The sequence below is a fragment of the Pieris brassicae genome, chromosome Z, assembly GCF_905147105.1.
Source record: "Pieris brassicae chromosome Z, ilPieBrab1.1, whole genome shotgun sequence".
Lineage (NCBI taxonomy): Eukaryota > Metazoa > Arthropoda > Insecta > Lepidoptera > Pieridae > Pieris > Pieris brassicae.
Window position 1 is genome coordinate 7919279 of NC_059680.1, and position 22301 is coordinate 7941579.

General features: G+C 33.8%; 1 protein-coding gene across 4 annotated transcripts; it reads right to left on the reverse strand.

The window, feature by feature from the left end:
* Positions 1 to 2179: 2179 nt before the first annotated feature.
* LOC123718774 (CCR4-NOT transcription complex subunit 1) lies at positions 2180 to 22011 on the reverse strand. 4 transcript variants are annotated; one of them, XM_045675555.1, is made up of 17 exons: positions 21646 to 22011; positions 19832 to 20050; positions 17969 to 18152; positions 15121 to 17632; positions 13634 to 15056; positions 13174 to 13560; positions 12565 to 12744; positions 11968 to 12216; positions 11500 to 11805; positions 11042 to 11419; positions 10438 to 10584; positions 9532 to 9666; positions 7779 to 8207; positions 7431 to 7615; positions 6969 to 7232; positions 2751 to 2884; positions 2180 to 2641 (listed from the first exon to the last, which is right to left on the reverse strand). In XM_045675555.1, the coding sequence occupies exons 1-16, from the start codon at positions 21745 to 21747 to the stop codon at positions 2806 to 2808; spliced, it is 7179 nt and encodes a 2392-aa protein (XP_045531511.1). In that variant the 5' UTR covers positions 21748 to 22011; the 3' UTR covers positions 2180 to 2641; positions 2751 to 2805. The 4 variants fall into 4 exon arrangements, with proteins under 4 accessions (XP_045531511.1, XP_045531510.1, XP_045531509.1 ...); XM_045675554.1 differs by having other exon boundaries at positions 12565 to 12741; positions 13174 to 13563; XM_045675553.1 differs by having other exon boundaries at positions 13174 to 13563.
* Between the last annotated feature and the right edge of the window lie 290 nt (positions 22012 to 22301).

The window sequence follows — 22301 nt, forward strand, 5'->3', positions numbered from 1 at the left end:
AATTATATCAACGATACTGAACGTCTAAAACATTTTTGCTATTATATTATGATTACTTATAGACATACTGTATCGGATGTGGCGCAACACCGGCGATTTACAAAAATTAAGTAATCTAATCTACTCATAATACGTTCAATTATACAAATATAGGTATGTACGAGATTTTGCGTAGGTGGGATAAGTTGGCATTTACTTTTAGTAGTTTCTGCGCAACGACTGATCATTATTTGCAATAAATGGATAGTGTGTTATGTCCTTAACACGTTGATATTTTCGACACCCCACAGAGGTGTATAAAATTGAACAGTTGCGATGTGATAGACCCTCGAGTAGACCGCAGGGCGTTCTCCTTGCGACCCTATCCCGTTATTAAAATATTTAATACGTATAAAATCATTTTGGCACCGCCCGCGGCGATGAGTGTTCCACTAATTTGTTTCGCTGTTATAATTTGTGTATATTTTAGACTACATAAGTGTTCCAAAATGTGTACGAACATGCGTCAACATACTTGGGTAACACTGAAAATGTTTCTAACTGGCCAGTTAGAAACATTGCTAATGAAAACTTTTTTGAATTTTAATTGTAGAACTATTTGGTAACCTAATGTAGTATATTGCATTAATTTGTCATTTGTTTTTGTGAATTGGCGGCAAATCTAAAACTCTTGTTACACGTGAAAATTAACCTAACGCGAGAAATTTTTCGGTCAATTATTTATTATGACTTTCGTTGTGGGCTTACTCAACAACAAAGCTATGATAGGCTGCGATTAGCATTTTTTAATGAAGCCCCATCTCGTTCCACTATTTACAATTAGTTTAACGAGTTTAAGAATGAACATAGCAACCTCAATGATATCCGCGTGAAGGACGTCCTTTAACAGCGACTACTGAAGATAACACGAACATTTAGGCGTCAGGAAGCTTTGTACCAGATGGATTCACCATACTTTAACCGACGACACCTTCGCATGGACTGATAATATTTGACTATGGTAGGTGTCGAGTCATCCGCCATACAGTCCTGACCTGGCGCCCTGTGACTTTCATTTATACCCCAGAGCTTAAGATAAAATTCGAGGTATTCGCTTTACGAGCCCTGAAAATGCGGTGAAAGCGTACGAAAATGCCGTAGAGAGACCCCTAATGAAGAATGGGCCCACTGCTTTTCTCAGTGGTTCCATCGAATGTATAGAGAGGAACGGAGATTACTTCGAAAACTTTCTACTCCTTAAGCCGTTTTTTCATTTTCTAAACATGTTCAGTGTTACCTAGGTATAAGTATGTTTGGTATTTAAGATGAACATATGGGTAACCTGCCTACATCCCCTCACTAACTCTTAAACGCTCTTATTTTGACGGTTTTCGATATACAAATCCTCGCCTTTCCCGGCTACTGCCAGTTAAAGGAACAAATTCTAAATTCGTCGAGTAAATCATAGAGAATTAATCTATTCTATATCTTTATAAAGGTAAGACTGTTGCATGTTGTGTAAAAACTGAACTATTGCGCTGATTTACTAAACAGAACTACTACTTTGTCAGATTAATGCTTTTGTCAAGATGCTGATAAGGTAGAAGCTTTTACTGTACAAGAGCGGTTATAATAATAAAAGATATATCCATACTCTTTATAGTCAAGGCCAATAACAGAGGCATATTATACATGACATACCAATGAGTTTCTATGCCAAAATGATAAAATTACGATTTTATATTCGCAAACAACTTGATCATGCAGAACCGCGAACCGGACTTGCAGAAACTTCTCTACGGCAGGTTACTCTTGGAGTAATTAACCCCCTTTTTGTAAAACGGAATCAGTTCTATTACACTATTTTACTCTTAACATTTATTTAAACGACTAGGCGTCAAACGCACTTATAAAAAAATTGAAATATATTATGAACCTTAACAATGTAATTCACGACAGTTAACATTGCAGTTTCACTTAATTCGATTGTAGCGTAATGTTAAAGCATTTTTTTAGCATAAATAAAAAAAAAATTCTTCAACTCGAAACAGTAATTAATCAGGTTGAACTTTACAAAATGTCTTAGCTTAAGTAGTATATAGATAAAATATGTTCACACAAATACAAAAGTTTTTATGATGTGATGTGGTTAAAGAACGGTCATACGACATTAAAAAAACATATTTGATAAAAAAATCGTATATTTTACAACGTTTCTTATTATTAAAACTTACTTATTTAAAATATTCGTATAGTGACATAATTATCGTGACAGTTTAAATACTCAGCTAAGCCATTATTATAAATGAAGAGATAAATTGCGTTCCACGACGATACTGTTAGGTATTATTAAAATTTATTTATAGTCTTATTTTTAAAGTTTTACAAACATCAAGGATTTAACACGATTTCATTCCATAAGGAGATTAAAATGAATTCATTACAATCTCTATATATATAATCTATCCATTAACATGTTGTGTTGGGATCATTAGGATTATATTATTTCAAAATTATCTATTTAAATTAAATCATCTATAAAATGTTTTTAAAATTACACACATACATTTTTATTTCTTAAAAAGTTGGTTCCAAGTCATCTTTTGAACCTTCGTCGATGCGGAGGGAAGCGGAGTGCAGTCCGTCTGCGCATCTTGGGAGTCTGAAAAACATGTAAATCAAAGGTAAGACCGTCAATCTCTATTAGGATTTGACTTGTGTTATTATTCTTATTCGATTCATAATGGCCTAAAATATAATAGAATACTCACCGGTATAGGCCTGATAAGTGTGCTGAAACCGGACCGCCTCCCAAATGGCTCTGCGCTACTCAACTATATCCCTTTCTCCCCCGCCAGCACCAGTCTTGTCCGCAATACACGAGCGAGCCACAGACGCAAACAATCTAGACAATAAATCAATATGTTAATCTTATATTTGATAAAAAATAATTATTTTGACATCCAAATTGATTGTTCCAACGTGCGTCGAATTATTATAAGGTTTAAAGGATTACGGGAGTGTTACATTTTAGAGAAATACTATGTGTAATTTACTTAGACCTCACCCTATCCAGTACCCTTACTACAAATTTAAGGCTAATCATCTAGTTTTTGTATACGCTAATGATAGCCGGTTTATGACTGTCCATTTAAATTCTGTCTGTCTGTTTATGTCCATTTAAATTGTATAGTTTACTACGCGATTCATATTCAACGGACGAACATTAATGAAATGAACTTCTAATGCAAAAACTCCTACTACTGAACATTGGTTCACATAAGCCATAAAAAAACTGTTGAGTTCCATGTCTTTTATTATTCCTAATTCATGCGAAAGGCAAGAATAATGTTTCAAATTAAGATACGTAGAAGACAAAATCAAATTTTCATAAACACAAATTGAAATTCAAAATTGGTTGGCTGTTAGGTAAGTAATAAAAAAACAATAGAAAAAGGCATATTTTGTTCTCCAACCTTTTTTATTACATTTTATCAGCATCTATCTATATTCATACTGTTTGTAAGAAAAAAAGAATGTAATTAAACAATTTAATCTACTTTCATGGTACAAACATTAGTATGCACAGCTTTAAAAGGTAACAAACAAAAGTGAAGTTTTTTGCACAATAACTATATTTACAAGCAGCTACGAAGCACTTAAATTATTATATGGTTTGCCATGCACAGAACATGTTTTTTATTTTACTACTTGAAAAGAATTTAATCTCTAATAGTTCCCTAAGCATATGTTATCATATAGCGTAATTTTTTTTTCTAATATTAGGCTTTGGTAGCACGCTTATTTTAGACAATGTAAATTTTTTTCACGTAGTGTTATATACATTTACATACAATATGACGAAATATAACTGAGAAGAAATCCCAATTGTATATTAACCCTAACTAAAACATGCACGAAAACAAGAATTGGAATCAACGATTTTTTAAATTCGCTATATATTAATCACTCTTATGACGAATACGTACCTTGCCTACTTATTGATTCATTGATTGATTATTCAATTAAATAATTTATTAATATAAAGGTTATAAAGAAACCTTTAACTTACCATGAATTACATGTAAGGTTTAAAAGGAACTGTTAATTTTGCATTTGGAATGAGGAAGAAATAATAGATGAATATTTAATGTTTATTTTAATTATCAAAAAAATAACTCTTAATCATCTTCGGACCCTTCAGCAATACATTAGAGTAGAGAGGTTTAACTGGTATTTGTATAATCTTAATCACCAAAATGTATGGTTCATAATCTGGCCCTTCAATCTTTCTTAACTCTTTAACAAACTTGCTTCTGTTTATTGAAGTTGATGTTACGAGTACATGGAATGGGACATGAATTAAGTTTAAAAACAATAACAAACAACAAAAAACAAAATGGCGAAACGGTGATGACTTATTATATCTATAATAGACGGGAATTTTTATTTAAAGCAAGCGCTGTTGAACCTATGAAGTTGTGTGCTGCCTGCATTAAATAAAACTGTATTATTTCACACTAAACCTCATCATTGAATTTCGTTGCATCGACGCTATATTTATTTGTAAATATCGAATTGGTTCAGAGTATGATTTTTTTCATTGTAGCTAGTGTTGTAGACACTAGCTCCAATGAAAAAATTCCTGCAAGGATAATAAATAGCTTTAATATAGATAATAATAGCGTGTACAATTGCAAAAATAAGTTTTTTAAAACAAATGGACTTTTTGTTAGACATATAATACTTTTTAATATTTACTTCATTAGAAAACTATGCTTTATTGTCAATAGTTTTTGCGTACGCGATACATTTTTATTCTTTACATTAACGAAGATGTTTGATTTAACTTTTTTTGAAATATTTTACAACCTATTGGGCTATTGTAGGATACTAATGGTTCCGTAGATTTGAAGCCTATTCAATTCAAATAGATAAATATATCCTCTTTATAATATTAGTGTAGATTTAAAAATATTTTATTTTACAGTAAGTACTGCGTTAATATGCATTTCGTATCTTATTAATTCTTACAATACTTTATCATATATACATATATATATTAGCCCGATGTTTATTTGTGGTGGAATATTATCGTTATAATATAATTGCTCGAAAATTAATTTGTCTTTCCTTATTTTATTGATCATAGAAAATTTTAACTACCAATTGAAATGAACATATTATTTTAATGAATATTATGACTATTTCGATATGTTCTTTTATTGGCTGTAAAAACCTTTCCCCTATTATTCCGCATGATTTACTTTTAAAGTATATATTGATACGACGGCCTCGTTGTAACGTGTAGGTCTAAGTTCAACTAACGAATTGACAAATAAAATACTTTATTATTATTAATAAAAACTCTAAGAGATATGTTGCTCAAAGAGTGCAAATGCAGTTTTACATTCCGACCCATTGGTGCCGTAAAACCATAGACATTAAAAACACTACCGATCTTTGGGGTACTTCTGTAAAAGTAATTAGTAGAATAATTGCTATAATTGTTCGGTTTAACAAGCGTCGCTTGACAGCCGATGCCGCTGTTGAGTTATATAGATGTATAGTTAAGGCTTGGCAGGAGCCGCGTGACGCTTAAGGTGTTACAAAGTATTTGATTTTGTCCAACAAGAGACCTTAAGCGGGAGCTCCGTCACTATGGCATCAAGAATACCGCACTAAAACTTCTGACTTCCTACTTACACCGTAGAACTCAGAAGGTTGAAGTGAATGGTAATAGGTCGGCAGTAAATATGGGGGTACGACAGGGTTTAATTCTTGGCCCTTTCCTCTTTCTCGTTTATATAAATGATCTGAATTAACAAACGCAGGCTGCATTTTCTCCGTACTATCTAAAGTTAGTAATTATTTTTTGGGAAAAGCGACACTTTTCTATAAGATAATAAAAATTTATTAAACAAAAGCTGTGTAAAAAGGCTTACTACAAAGTTAACGATTATCTAATTGATAAAAGGGCCTGGGACTAGTGCTAGACAGGTGCTAATAAACGTTGTTTGCCATTTTAAAAAGTACCGAGAGTTTTTTACGCCCGATTTTTCTCTCGCCCTACACCCTCTGTCTTCTTTGCCGATAAGTACGGATGTTTGCGATACAATTTTAATAACTGATACCTGTATCTTTTATTCCATAATAAAAATATTTTATTACATGTAATTGTGCACTCGTGCACAAAGCACACACTTGAATATATCTACTGCGCACATGCCCAGTATCTCAATGATAACCTAGCCTAGGTAAGAACATATATTTCGTGGGCTCAGTATAACGGCACAAAACGACATATACTGTCGCCTCCTGTGCCTGTGCCATCTACACTAGAGCAAGCGGGATTACAAAATTAATTCGCGTAAGCCAGACTAAACTCATTTCCAATAGAATGTTTATAACATAATTCGCATATGTACTAGGGGTGTTCAATACGAAGTGATAATGAGAATGACGCAATTATTTTTTATTAAATGTTATTTTATTATTCGACGTAGACACTTTTAGGCCTATATACTTTATATATTTATCCTAAAGACAAAATTCCCGTTTAAATCTTCCGTGAGAACTTTAATCTGATCTTTTTTTAAGAATACGTCACGACAAAAAACTGCCTTTTAAGAAGAGAATTGATTTATTTTTGTAAATATTATATCTAATGCTAGACTTTGCCAGTATTTTTTCTTTCAAATAAGAATGTATCGCATTATCACTATTTAATGAACGACTCGTAATTCTTAATTTAAAATATAACGTCATAATGCCAACACACTTCATCAGATATATTGAATTTCAAAAATTATTATATTAAATATCGACTTGCGGTTGCCAATACGTTTAAAGTATGATTTTAAGATAATATACCTTCAATTTTAAAATAAACATCTAAAGAAGTGCGATGCAAATGCAAAGAATGAAAAAATATAAAACATTATTGGAATTGAGTAATAATCAATTAAAAAAATGCACAAAAAACTTACTTTTCAATCTCCGGGGCACAGTGGACAAATTCGTGAGTCCAAAATTGATATATTGGATTCTTAATCAACTCAATAAAGGTTATTAGTAAACCCCACGGATGGGGCCTATTCACAATAAGTCTCTCAAGTAACATCCTTGTAATTTGTTCCTGAACAGCTTCAGAGTTAGCTTCAGCGAACAAGTATAGCAGACAACAGCTGAAGTAATGTGTGTGGCTGTTCGGGTAACGCAACTGATTTGCAATCGCATTCAGGAATAAGTATCTGAAATACAATGTTTTTTATATTTTATTTATAAGGAATTGATTTTTATAAATAAAAATTATTAGTTTGCTTAGCAGTCTAAAAATGAATCACATACAGTTACCATAGTTCGAACTCTGAGCTTATTCTTACTAGTCATAAAAGCTATAGTAGTGGCACACAAATAAAACTCAAATAAGCGAAGTATAAATGTCTTACCGTCCTTCATAGTCAAAATCAACAGTGAAGTTCTGGAATATATCCATATGAGCCGAGTGGGCAATCGTGGACATATTTGGGGTTTGTCCTTTGGTCCTAATATGGGCAATCGCCTGTGTACCAACATACAATACAACTGCATTCATCAGCTGGCTGTTGTATCTACGACCCGGTTCATTCACCACCTATATTAAATGTTTAATAAAATTCGATACACATTTATTCATCTATATATATTTTACACGAGTAATGGAGTTGTTTAGAATATAGTAATATTATAATTGAATGAAACATTTAATAATTGAAATACCCAATTTGTAAAATTACCCATTGAAACATGTAAATTACCTGCATATTGCTTCTCAATTCTGAGAGGAAAGTAACAGGAGCCCTTGCTTTTAGATATGCGTCCAAATCTTTCTTGAATTGCGATGACGGTATAAGATTCGCGTAATTGATAACCGCGCGTGGTGGTAAATTTATCTCCGCTAGTAAATCAACCTTAAGATTGGGCGTGAACGGATCTGGAAGGCGCATACTGCGCGGGAAAGCTGACAAAATCAAGTTCCTCATTTGGATGCAATTAGGGGGTATCTCATCACAAAATCCATAGTGATAATCACAAAGAAACTCTGGGAAATCGTGGAGTAATACCAACAATAATTTTAATGTTCCTTTGTAAAGCGTCATTACTGGTGGTGCGAGTTCTGTATTGCGTAGGAACGGATCTAAGAATTTGAATAGATCAATAAGTAGTATGGAGTACATTCCCCAGCCCTGGAAAGGTAAAATTGTATATTAAAGTATAATTTAATAGAGCAATGGGAGAATTCGATGCAATGACTAGCCTGTTCTACGGTGTTCAAGCACTCAATCTCATACATACAAAATAAACAAGGTATAGACCAACATTGACGATAACATGCACACGAAGCGGGTAATACAAAATAAAAAGCATTATAATGGGCGTCGGCGTTCGTATGAACAGGCGAATGTATCAATTCTCAGTACATTATGTGAGAAATTGTAAGATTTGTAAATATTTAGTCTGTCATTACATCGAATTATCCAATTCGTCATTTGAAGCTTACTAAGCAAAATAATTTAATATGACTCGACTCTTTAGCAAACAGGAAAACTTTTATTTTCAACATTTATTAAGAATATTAATGAATTGTGTTACCAGTGCGAATAACTTGGTGGCATAAAATCAAAAAACAACGGTATAGTTTTATGTCAAAATTCTTAAGTTATAGTATAACATCTAGAGCAATCAACATATACACGTGGTAAGAAATACTTTTTGAAAAAACAAAACTTTATTGTACATACAACAACTTGTGATACATAAGAAATTTACACGTAAATTTTTAGCTATGTGCCAAATGAAACCTTGCCTCATATATTCTCTATTTCTCACTTTCTTCTCTTACATAATAGCAAATATATTATTATTTAAGGATATGAAAAAACGTATTAAAAATTATGTAAATGAAGAATCCATGGATTTCATAGTATCTATTTAAGCTAAAGGCTATTTGATCGCTAGGATCAAACTTGAATGATATGTGTTCTAATGAATTAAAACGACATAGCAACCAAATCTATTATAATATAAATGCTAAGGTTCATTGCTTAAGCTTCATTGTATTATAGACAAATATTAACTTATAAAAAATATATATTGTTTTGACAACTTCCTACTTTAAGTACTCTTATAATACAATTGAGCTTCATATAAACTAAATGAAAATTGAAATAAAATAGCTGTCAATAAAATACCTTTACTTACTAGACAAATAATTATGAAATATAAAAAAAAATCTACTCATGTACTAGAAAAATGATTGGTTTTAATTGTTAACTTAAAAGCCTGTTTGAATGTTTCGTCCTCTTTATTTTCAAATATATTTTTTTTATGAACATAACATTTTTCTAAAACTCTTAGTAAAAGGCAACGCAAATTATCCATAGAAATATATAGTTTTATCAGCATTGGGAGATTAATTTCGATGTCTACAGCTACAATATTTTATTTTATTGCCAGCTCAAAAAAGCAAACTTATCAGTAGAAAAGAATACAATTAGACATAATAAATACCTTCTGTTGTGGTGTAACTGCCAGCACACGATTAATGAACGATCTATGTGCAATGAGTTCCAACCACGCGTAGCCAAATCCAGGAGCTTGGCTTGGACGAATTATTCTGAATGTATGGCAAAACGCGGTGAGGACCTGAAAATATTAAGTTTCATAGGTTAAAGTAAGAAGATTACCCAGAGTTGTTGATAACAAGACATTACTATATACATAAATTCGATTAGCAATTGCAAAGTCTTCAGTAAAGTATTATGCTTGTCTCTTTTTGGTCATAGCGAAAGCACATAGAAAAATAAGATTCAGAAAAGAGACTTAGCTATGAAAACTTAACACAATACATTTATGACATACGGGAGATACTTTAGATAAAATGGCAATTAGAGTGATTTAGTATTTATTAATAAGGACAATTATATCCACAATATAACAATCTTAGCTCAATAGTTGTTTAGTAATCAGTGTTCTTGCATTAAATGTGTAATCGCGTTGTTCCTTTCTTGAAATTTATAATATAACCCAGCGTTAGCTTATTTAACAGGCATGAAATACAAAGGAAAATAATCTAAAAACATTTTTTTTGCGCATGCCGCGAGCTATGAAGATGTTTTTGCACTTATGTAAAAAAAATTCATTCGCATAAGCAAGCAATAGACAATCAAATACCACATGTATAAGACTTTTTACCCTAAAAACGAAAGCCATTACAATATATTTAACATGAAAATCGGCCAGACAAGGACTAATATGTACCTTTTAATTAAACGTAAGACGTTAAACTTTAAAATTAAATAATTTCTATATCTAAAAATTTCGCCAAGCTTTTTATATTTAAACACATTTATACAGCATCGCGGAATTTGCGTGAGTGATAACCCACAAATTGTATTACAATCTTTAGTAACTAACCTGATAATTCATGGACTCTAAAACAGGTTCAGCCATGTTCATGTCTAGTAGAAGTATCAAAAGCATTCTATGATATGGCAGCTGTTGGAAGTTAGCGCCATGTTCTTCATGATCGTGGAGAAGACATCCCGCAATTATGCCGAGGATCTAGAAATTCAATGATCCTTTATAGATTCGAGATATTAAGTGAAAGTGTCGGTTGACAGTTTATTAAAAAATCATTTTGCCAATGGCATACGATATTTTTTACAAAACATAAATAATATATATTAATAGACATTATTATTTATGTTTATATATATAATACTCTAGATGCCTGTATCTGTTTCGTGATATTGCTAATAGGAAAGTAGGAGCCTGACATACGACGAGAGTTAAATGCGCACATTAAACAGAAAGTCCATTGGTGCACAGATGGGGATCGAACCTACGATCCCAGGGATGAATCGCTCGGTTGAAACCATTATACTGCTCTATTAAAAATTTCTATTTAGCATTACAAAAACAACTTATTTGTCTTCAAATATATTCATCGCCTATCTAAGTGGGAGTAAGTTGTTAGTAATAATATAAAAATTCGAATTATGCAATAGATGTATCATACCTTGTTCAGTAAGTTGAGTTTCGGCGTAGGATTGCCAGCATCAGCTGTATTCTTGATCAATAACGATACAAGCTTTATGAAAGAGTCACACATTGCGTAGAATTTCTCCTTCTTCGAAGGCACTTGAGGTGGATTCAACCTCTCTTCCGTCAGCAACTGATAAACATTCTCCACACACATCTGAGTGGCAATTCTGAAGAATCTCGTTATCATATCGTCGGATTTTAGTATTCCATTTAGATTCATACGATGCACGTATAGATTAAAGTTCTGTGCGATTTCAATTTCGGTAAGTGGACTTAGTAGCACTGTACGCCATTCGCGCAGAAGATTGTCCGTTTTCTCCTGAAGGCCGTGTGGATCATCGTAATCACGATTCTAAAATTATTATTTTAAAAAATTAGATAAATAGAGAAATTTATGAATTCTTTTTTTATATATTTTATAAAAATACTTACACGAACTTGCATGATACCGGTATGAATATGCGAAGTAGGTCCCAAAGCAGATCGTTCCCCAAGATAAGTACTGGGGTCCTGATTAATCCTTATTGCCTCTATTAAGGACGCTAATCCCTCTGGTGGTGGGTTACGTGAGTGTGAGACTAATCTTACTAAACACTCAGTTATATGGTACAAATCGGACTCATTCGCATATACATTATTCCTATCATCAACCAAGTAAAGCTGTACAAGTTGCATCGCAAAGGCAACGGCCACGTAATTGTTCCCACTATCCATCAAATGCGCTAAGGCAAGATCATACTGGAATAAAATACATCATTTATTTCTAATCTATTATGAGTACCAAAAGCTACTGTATAGAAGCCATTGGAAATAAAAAAACAACAACTTTTAAATTTATTAGGTAAATAGGTTATAAGTTATATCATATATCCTATATACATATATACTATTGCTACTTACTTGGGGCAAATTAACCAGATGGTTCCGTATAAGACAGTCGGTGGCTTCGAGGTTATATTTCAGTTCATCGCGACACTCTACGATGCAACTGGTTATCTGCTTCGTTGTCCAGGCGTGTCCGTACACTCTGGCGTCTTGAAGTAACTTCAGTACTCGTAGATGAATATCTCTATATCGGGTCATCATTTCAACGTGTTCCGTATTTGTACCTGGCTGGACTATGTGGCCATCGAGAAGACCTTCCACTGCCTAAAATAAGTTGGGTAAGACAGGCATCACGCATGTACCAAATATGCCAAGATCTAGATAACTCATGTTATGTATCTACATCGCTTCATACTGCTTAACGAGATATTAAGCCATTAATAAAAATGTTTATTTTTCAAAAATTTAATATATCCTACATTTATTTAACTACACAATAGTTGAGTTAAATAATTCATTTATGTAGACATCAAACGGAAGTATGCATTATTTAACATTAACAATGACATAAATAATCATTATATCCTTGAGAATTATGGAATGAAATATATGGAAATTACTAAGATCAAGGCAAATAGGTTGTAATTAAGGACACGATAATTGTATACTCACTCTCTGCAATAAAGTATAACCGGAAACAAAGTCACGGTTTCTTCTTGCCATAATGAGGCACTCCAGCAGCGTGTGCATATTTGTGGCCTGAACGCCAAAAGATGGCACAGAAAGCGCATTAGTCAAGAATATCTCAGCTGCGGATATAAGGCCACCCATTTCATCGGTTCCATATATCTGCTGAATGTCAAATATATTGAAATTATTTATGATTTTTTTTTATGTCTAATGAAATCATAGCTTATGTAATACAAATCAACCTATCCAGATGATATATCCATAAAAAATATTTATATAATATGTATATAACAACTGTTGAACGGTGTAAATTATATAATACTTATATTGTGTTGAGCGTAATTGCAGGAGTTGCACGCCATTTACATTTAATTTGAAATGAACATTGCCGACGTTAGCATAGTAAATGAAAGAGAAAAATGGATATTCTCGGACATTTTCAGATAAATTTCTTATTGCAACGACATTATTCAACAACGTTTGTTCAACAATTTAAAATTTTTATTACAATTTATAGTTCCTATTTACATTTTATATTAAACTGACATCCTTATGACGAATAGTTTATTTAAAAAAAAAATACGAATTCACCTGCGTGGGGTTAATAACTTGGCTATATGTAATCTGTGGCAATTGTTCCTGTGCCGACGGCTTCGGCATAAACATCCCAGCGTCGCGCACCGGTACAAATCCAGGAATGTTACATGCAAACTCTTCATACACAGCGATCTGTGTCTCAGTTGGTCCACCAACATGCAAACGCACTCTTTCAGGTATCCTTTCGGTTTGATATCCCAAAACGATCGGGTCATAGTATCTGCGACCTTCTTGTCTCGCGATCTTTCTCATTTCGTAGTCGTTCAATAATCTCTTGTCGAGTTCCGGAAGAGCCTTTTCGACGGCCGTCTTCTGTATGAAAGCACAGGCCAGCTCCATATTCTCGGCTGCGAGAATAGCTGCCGCGCTGTCAATTATGTCCTGCTAGAAGAATTATGATACATACATTTTAAAGCTAAATTAGTTTCCCTTATATAAAATATTAAATACATACCTGCTGGGGCGTGGTTGACAACAAAGCTGTGATAAACGCAGCCTTCAAGTTTGTCGTGATCGTGTTAATAATTTGTTCGCGACACGTTATCATCGCCATACCCGCTGTCAAGTTCCGCATCATATGATGTGCACAAGTACGCATACGGCCCTCGTCTGGATCTAAGGAGAAGTCTTTCCTCACAATCTGTTCGCATGTCGTCAGGGCGTATTTGATAGAGCGATCGACAACGGGATGGATCCATTCCTGAATGGAGCGCTCAATTGCCGGTTTCACGAACTGTTTGAGGTGTGGGTAGCTTTGGAAGAGAATTATGTGCGGGTTGAAACTTATCTTCTGGCCAAAAGCTGATGTTGAAGATACATTTACGTCTAGGTAATTGAAGCGTGGCTCTGGAATGCCAATCACACCCATCAATGAAGGATCGTTGAGCAAGCCGTTGGTGGGAGTCGGAGCCGCCGCGGAAATGTCTTCGGTAGGTATCATTGGCGTCTGGGGTGGAATCATCTGTATTTGTGGAGCTTGAATAATCGTTTGATTCAAGGCCATCACGTTGGGTTGCGCTTGCGGCGGTGGCTGCTGCGGCTTCGGTTGAGACAATTGGAACTCAATAGTTCGTATTTTATCTGGATCCTTCAAATATAGACTCGGTTTGAGGTCTTGAATGTCAAGTGATAAGTTTTTACAAAGCACTTCAATCTCAAACTTTAAATTTAATTTTAATTCTGGCTCTTGGTGCAATTCTGCAAGAACATTCATAAGTGACATGGACCAGGGATTGGGTGGCTTAAAAGCAACACTCTTAGCGCAAGATTCGAGTACTTTCGCTATGAAAGGTACGACATATAAAAGTTCTTGCTGGCCCTTGTGATAGGCTTCCAGAAGAAGTGCTTTTAAGTCAAGATCTAGGAAGAGTATGGGTACGTTACGAGCTAATGTCAGCATGCCCAACCAATGACCGAGATTCTTTAGCAGAGACCGGTCAGAGAAGTTGGCTATACTTTTATCAGATCGTAGAAGTACTCTGATATTACGATATGTTTCTATGGTAACTAACTTGTTAACCTTCCTTAATTTAACCACATCCAAGAAATTTGAATATAGGACATGAAAGTTTAGTTCGATGGATGCTCTCTTCATTACTAAATACTGAGCCAGCCAAGGGAAAAATTCCTCTGTAATAATTTCTTTTAACTCATCGCATTTCGCTTGTAAATTCAATTGGCTGAGATTATTAAATATAAAAGCCGTTTTATCTTGAATTGGCTCAGGGGGAGAATTCAATTTATCATCTTTATCTGTGGCTGTTAAGAGAGTATCAATATTTGTTGCATTGGCAATGGACGGCCGACTCCCTATACCACCAGGAACACAATTGGTAACCTTAGATATTACTGATATAGAAGTGTGCGCTACAACCGACCTGCAAGAAACAAAATATTGTTATCATACATCGAATATATTAAGAAAAAAATATAATGACTTACCTGTATGGTGTAGCAATAGACACAACTGCTGTTTGGTTTAGGATGGCTGCTAAACCTGCTGGTAGTACAGCTCCTTGTGGCTTTGTTGGGGGTTCTTGGCTCTGAAGTCCATATTCAATATATTCTATCAAATGAGGTGGAAATTCACTAAAATGAGGTATAGCTCGAACATGTTCACAGTATTTATGATAGTCTTTTAGCCGCGATTTAAACCTGTCCAAAGCGGCGATCCCAAAATAGTACATTTTCGACCCCTCGGGTTTTCTTAAAGCGTCGAGGACAAATCTTAGAGCTAGTCCAAGGGATACATAACTCGGTACCAAACCCTTTTCTATAATCCCACCAAACAATTGTGCCGTTATATGAAGCTCTTTGTCTGGATATTGAGGGAAAAATTTATATTCTTCAAACAGGTTGCGTAGCATACAAGAGAATACCTCACGTTCTCTTTTATTGGGAGAATCTTGGAATTTCTTTAACATTTCAAGCACTTCGTCTATAGACAGTGTTGGATGAGGAGGATGGTTGTAAATTCTTTGGAAGTACCCATTAGCCTCATCTTCAATTTCCTTTGAGACGTTATGAATAATCTCTGGAAAATGTATCGGATCAGGTATGCGATGTTTGTCCATTGCAGGGCCAGTCGGCATTCTTGCCAAAGCACCCATAGTAGCTACATTTGCGGCATGTTGCATTGGTATCATAGCAAATGGGCTATTCGGCCCCGCACCCATAAGACGTGAAGGAGATCCAGGCGCCGTTACCAAAGGTCCGAGGGTGCCAGGCATCGCGAATGTGTTTCCAGGAGCTCCAAGGCTAAGGTTGGCCACATTAGGTGTTAAGGTTGCGATAGAATCAACATGTGGAGTAAACAATTGGCCACTTAAACCAGCAGGATTGAATGGAGTCTCAATTACGCGCGCATGCGTTTGACGAGCTATTCCTGCAATATTAGGTCTGGCCTTACTCAAAATCATTGTTTGGCAATTTGTAATTAATGTATAAATTGCTTCCTGTAACTCCTGCTGCACATTAGGGATACATAGTTGTAGACAGGCTAACAGTGTGCCAATGGTTTCTGGCGGCAGTTGTGCCGCTTTCGGCAACTGCTCCTCTTGAACCTTTCCTATGACCGGTGGGCACCGTCTTTGTAAAAATTTCACCATGGCTGTTACAAAGGATTCACCGTGATCCCTTATTTTATCCGTGAGCCATTTATCTAGTTTTAAATATTCTCTTCGAGATGCCAAACAAGCTAAGTCAATGATAAATGGGAACGACTGCACATTTAATAGCAACGATAGTGCCTTGAGATCCTGTGCAACATCCAATATTCTTGACAATTTCGATTGATCGCAGTCACCCCGCATATACCAGTCCGCCATGGCATGCATTATTATAGGTTTTATGTTCGGGTTTTGAGTATGCCAGGCATGTTGTAATATTATACCGGAATTCGGATGATTTCCTAGGAAAATCGGAATTAGAGTTGTCAATAACTCTTGTCTAAATACAGTGATTGGTGGATTAATCTGTAGTAAAGCCAATAGTAAGATGTCTGGACAATGCTGGAGTGGAAACTTGAAAAGCTCGTGTACTTGTAAGTAATAACCTCGTTCAGAGGCGAACAGAAGTAGTTCTACTAAATACAGACATCGCCACGTTGCTACTTCTTTATTATCAGTTTCAGGAGGCGATTTTAGCAAATCGATAGACACTGGATGGAATGGGTAATCGGCAAAACTAAACACATCAGGGTGCTTCAAAATATTTGTGATTAAACTCATCTGGCCTTCCAAGTTTGTCCATCGTCTGCAAAGATATTCTACAGGAAATATATTTGCTGGGTACCCTGCGCTTTGAAGTCCCAGTCGTAGTATAGTGAACAATAAGCTCAGTCCTTGCCTATCAGGCACAATAAATTCTGGATGGTCCAGTTGTAAGATAACTTCTTTCCAATTCAAGTTAGAGGCCAATTCTTTTAACGTTTGTACAAATACCTCTGCATTCCATGTCTCGCCGTGTCCATGGGCCGATTCTTTCTTGGCCTCATGGTTCACCCAGAAATTACCAGGATTTTGTATTTGTGGAGTGTCTTGAACTGTAGCATGATATCTGATCATTAAAGATATAATTCTAGCAACATCAATTGCTGTTGGTTCCCTTGCACCAAAATTTAACATATGAGTTTTGCAATCTTCAACTGATGTTGTGAATCCATATCCAAGATCTCGAATAACCTCTGCCAGAGAATTATCCATCAGGGTTCCCGCCATATCGCTCGCTGTAGCCATTTCTACAAGAGGCTTTTTCGTATCGTCAGGATACAGGAGAGGAGCTAGCACAATCGGTACTACTTCTCGAGGAAAATCGACTCGAAGTCTTTTAAAAAACAACTCTTTTGTTACTGCTGCAATTTTCAAATTGTCATACGTGAGGCTCGTTAATAGAGTCTGCAATACTTCAGGACTGCATTCCTGAAGACCTGCACGCTCTGCATGATAACCCCGTTCTGAAAAGGAAATCTATTTGTACTAAATAATTCTGAAATAATGTATTTTTTGTTGTATTTATATGTTAACAAATTGTCATTATTATTTAACTCATCTATATATTGTCAACATTATTTTCTACAAAACCGGCTCACAAAAAGGTAGGTATTCAATCACGAATATTTATTGGAATAACATTAATTAGTAGCACAGAGATTGCCTTCGAATAAAGAAATATGTGGATATGAAACACAGTGCGTCAGACATGCATAGCTCTAGTAGTGTTACACTACTAAGGGATGGGGTTAGTCATTCTCATAGTGCATTCAGCAACTGAAAAATTAAAAATTGTGTACCTGCGTCAAGATAAGACTGAACTAGATCCAAGAAACGTCTTTTGAGATGTTGCTTTGCAAATGTCGCTATCTCAGGCTTCGAAGAGTGCTTTCTTAAGACAAGTGACAAAGCAACATCTTGAGCTGTTGTCAACTTTAACAATCGGGCAAGACGCGGAAGTAATGTATTTGATGCTTTAAGAGTCTGTAACAGATAAAATACTGCTGATGAAATAAGGCGAAAAGAATAAGACATTTGTATTGCCAAAATGAATAAAAAGTTTATTTTGACCCTAAATAATAATATACAATATAACGTTCAGAGGCTATCGCTTTCACTCACTCAACTCAAACAAGCACACATAGAATAAAATTTTATTCATTTTGTATTAAAAATTAAGTACCTACATCTGCATGTCGCCTGTTATGTCCCTGTCCAGCGGACTAGCTGCATTTAAAAAGATATTGCTCAAAGATGATTCTTTACAACTTAATTAACCACCACTTAACAATAGTACTACATAATATAGAATAAAGTAAAAACAAAGATTTTCATACTACCCACTGTTTTACAAGAAAATAAAAAAAAATATGAATACGTAAGAATGGCGTTAAACAAAATATATTTTTCAGCCAAAATGGGCAATGTTGCAAGCGACAATAATATATTTTCTATGTAAGCGTTTTAAACACTCAACTTGGTAAAATGCATGATTGCTTTGAGAAGAAATTGATCATAATATGTATCTAATCAACAAGGCTCAACCTGTGTTAGCAAGCATTTCATATATTTTTAAATATCTTAGCTTCTCACACATTCACTAATGACAAGATTTTTAGGATATTTAGATAGTTTTTATCAAGTTGCCAATTGAAGTAACAATTTGAAACTGTATCTAAACCTATACAGTTTCCATGTAAGAATTGGGACATACCGGCAATTTTTTTTAATGTTTGTATTATGTGTATGAAGCAATTAAATGTTTAAAACCTTTGAAATATTATGAGTTAAGTGTTAATTTTATGAATATGATTGAACATTATTAAAATTGTACTCAGTAAGGCAGTTTGAAAAGTTGAAAAACAGAAAAGGACAAACAGACAACACATAATGATGCGAACATAAAGAACAATGCCCAAGGGCCAAGGCCCAAAACTAAGAGTTATGGCAATAATTGCTTTATTTACTTAGAATATAATATCTGAGTTTAGAGACAAAATATTACATTTGAGTGGGAAACTAATTAAAATTAGTAGTAGTAGTTTTTACATGTTAGTCTATATTCATATGGCGAATACTTTTTTAGATTTATCTAAAAATAAGAAGATAGTATTGAAGTCTCATTGTGATAATTGATGCATAGCAAACAAACTCTTAGTTTATATAGAACAGAATAACAACTGTTTAAAAAATGTTGAAAACATTAACTGGTACTTGAATCTAAATTAATTTTATAATACAAGAGAGAAAATAAATTCCTTTGACATAGAATATTGTTATTCAACAGGACTTATTCAAGAAACAACTTTTTGACCACAAACTAATATATAAGAATATGGGCATTCTTCTTTACTTTAAGCATGCTTCACATTAAAAATACTTTGCTGTTTGCCACATCTAGACAGCTTTTATTAATGCAATTCCAAAATTCACTAGCTGACAATATTATTATTCTCAAAACGACAAGATGACAAATGACTCAAATACATATGGATTAGACACAAGTTAGTATAAACTTTATTAGGTTGATAGAAAGTTAGTCAAAAGCTTCAATAGAGAATACTAAAACTTAATTGACCAAAAAACAGATGATTTAAATTTAGCAATGCTTTTTGTGCTGCTATTTAATTTAAGTTACATTGAAGTTAAAAATAGCATGTAACCTTTTGTAGTGCCTTAGCAGGATTGTCTATAGTTCGACAAATAATTGTTGACTTGGCGGGATGATCCAGAAGAGAGGTCAATAGCTGCGCCAGTAAGGATGCATGGAGACCAGTGTTAGCTATTCCAGAACGTTCGTTATCCCACGAAGTTTTAACTGCTTCACTTAATAAACTCCTTAGCACATGGTTCTCTGCTTCTAAACCATGGATGGTGACAATCTGTACAATAAAATACTTAATTACAAATAATACATATAAAGCATTAAATATGTACAATAATACTAAAATAATATTACAATTAATTAAAAGTTAATACTATACTTTTAAAATAATTTATAAGCAAAGTTTTACAATACTAAGCCCTTAAAGTTTATATTCGATTATGGCTTACTTTCTTTTCAATGAATTGTATAATAAGATAAATTTAGAATGAGCCAAAGTTATAAAATTTTATACAATAAGCAAGTTGGTTCTAAATGAAAAAGTTTGTCAACAATACAAGTTCCCTATTGTTTGTTGTTGTTTGTTTTTTGCAAGTTTGCAGTTTCTTAAACAATGTTAACTTGACCTGAATGACATTACATGCAAGCAATGTTGTTGATTTTGGTCTTGTTTTGTGTATCTTAATAATGTTATGGATATATTTTTCCAATAGGAAAGATAGGTAGGTACAATAAATCATTTATTGGTGTGGTAGCTAGGGAATAGGTTATGTAAGTGTGTAGTCAAGCTTTGCTTTCAAGCACTTTACATCTGATACAAGCATGAAATGGATGGGACGGTTCAGGGACACCAAGAAAAGTTTTACATGTCTTCAAAGGTCAAGGTAGGTAAGTCAAGGAAAAGCTTGTTACAGATCAAACAGGATAACTTTTATGTAATATTATCTAAGACTAAAAAAAACTTAGATGAAAATTTAATAAATTTGAATGTTCTTTTCACTCTCAGAATCTAAAAAATATGTAGGTACTAACATAATTATTTAATCAAGTTGATAGGTTATGTTTGCGTTACGATAGTAGCGGAGTGAGCAATAAATGCAACATGTCTATAGTTTATGAAACTAACTGAAAATATATTAGTCACAGAATTGCAAGTCCAATATATTGTACAAGAGAAACACATACAAAACCTAACTACCTATATATCAGCAGCAATGCTTATCTCAATAGCAATAGCATAATAACTGGATTTTAAACAAATACTTATAATTCCTAAAAATGAGTATGCCATATATCTGAAGCTTTTCTCTTGTTGTTCAACCTTAAACCTACTAATAAGGGCCAGTAATATAATGCCTAAGGATGCATGGTAATTAAGAACTTTCTATTTTAGCACTTTATGTAGTTTCCCACTGGCTATTTAACCAGAGCACTGAAATTTTTATTCATCTAAGGATTGATTTGTTGTCAATAATTTCGATACATCTTGAAATTTATTATTATTTTGATTAGATAAAATCTCAATGATTCTAAAATATGTACATAGTTTACACTATTGTGCTGTTGATAACGATATCACATCTGACCATGGATCGCACATTTCTGTCAATATATAGTTTCGATTTGATACTGAGAAAACTATATTACTCATGCTAGAATAATCCGAATCTCATAAAAAAGATTGACATTTTTATAACCTTATAAAAGATATAACAGATTATCCTACTCTCAATACGTATTTAAAGCAATGAACGACACACAATAATATACTATTATCCATATTGTGCCTCACACCTATTCCCGCCATTCCGTGAACACAGTTGGCAATATGGCGTCAAAGAACAAAGAAAATTTCGCAATACATTTACTCACCTGTGCTAGCTCTTGGCTAGTCTGCTTAAAATTCTTCTTATTTAAATTAGCCACGAGATTATTAATTTGTAATAAGCTAAACGTTAAAGAGTCCAGGTTCATAGTTCCATTAATGCCAGTACGAAAGCTTCAAACAGGTTTGAAGCTTTCTTAATTTTCCAGGGATGACTAAAATTAAATTATGTGGTCTTTTCTTAGCAGATTTTAGGAAAAATAACGATAATCCTAAAGTCAACATCACCAATAGAATTTACTCAAAAGTACTTCATTACAATTCAAGCCACCACCCGAACAAACTGAACATCAGAAATCAGTATGCACAAAGTCCAAAGGCAAAACCTAAACCACAGATGAACAACAAAAAAATCTTACTCTCATAAAGTGAAATGACTATACAGTGTTACCATCGCCCTACAAGGAATGCAGTATTCATAGATGCAATTAGTTAGATAAAAAATACAGTAGTCTATTAAATGAGATATATGTTATTTTTAACGGTGTTGACTAACAAATTTTGATAAAATTTGTTTGGTATAAATTCACAATAATTGCAAAAAAATGGATCTAAATTCCTATGATTATTATTGTCAAAATGTTTATTTCCCTAGATTATCCCTAAGAAAACGACTCGATAACGATAAACACACAACGTTTTT

Bases quoted from the DNA above. Each gene is read 5' to 3' on its own strand.
- LOC123718774 (XM_045675553.1), bottom strand. From the start codon at position 21,747: ATGAACCTGGACTCTTTAACGTTTAGCTTATTACAAATTAATAATCTC. The intron at 11,806-11,967 runs GTAAGTAGCAAT...ATTTTATTCCAG, and splicing joins ATCTGGTTAATTTGCCCCAA to TATGATCTTGCCTTAGCGCA. The intron at 9,667-10,437 runs GTTAGTTACTAA...TAATATTTTCAG, and splicing joins TAGAGTCCATGAATTATCAG to GTCCTCACCGCGTTTTGCCA.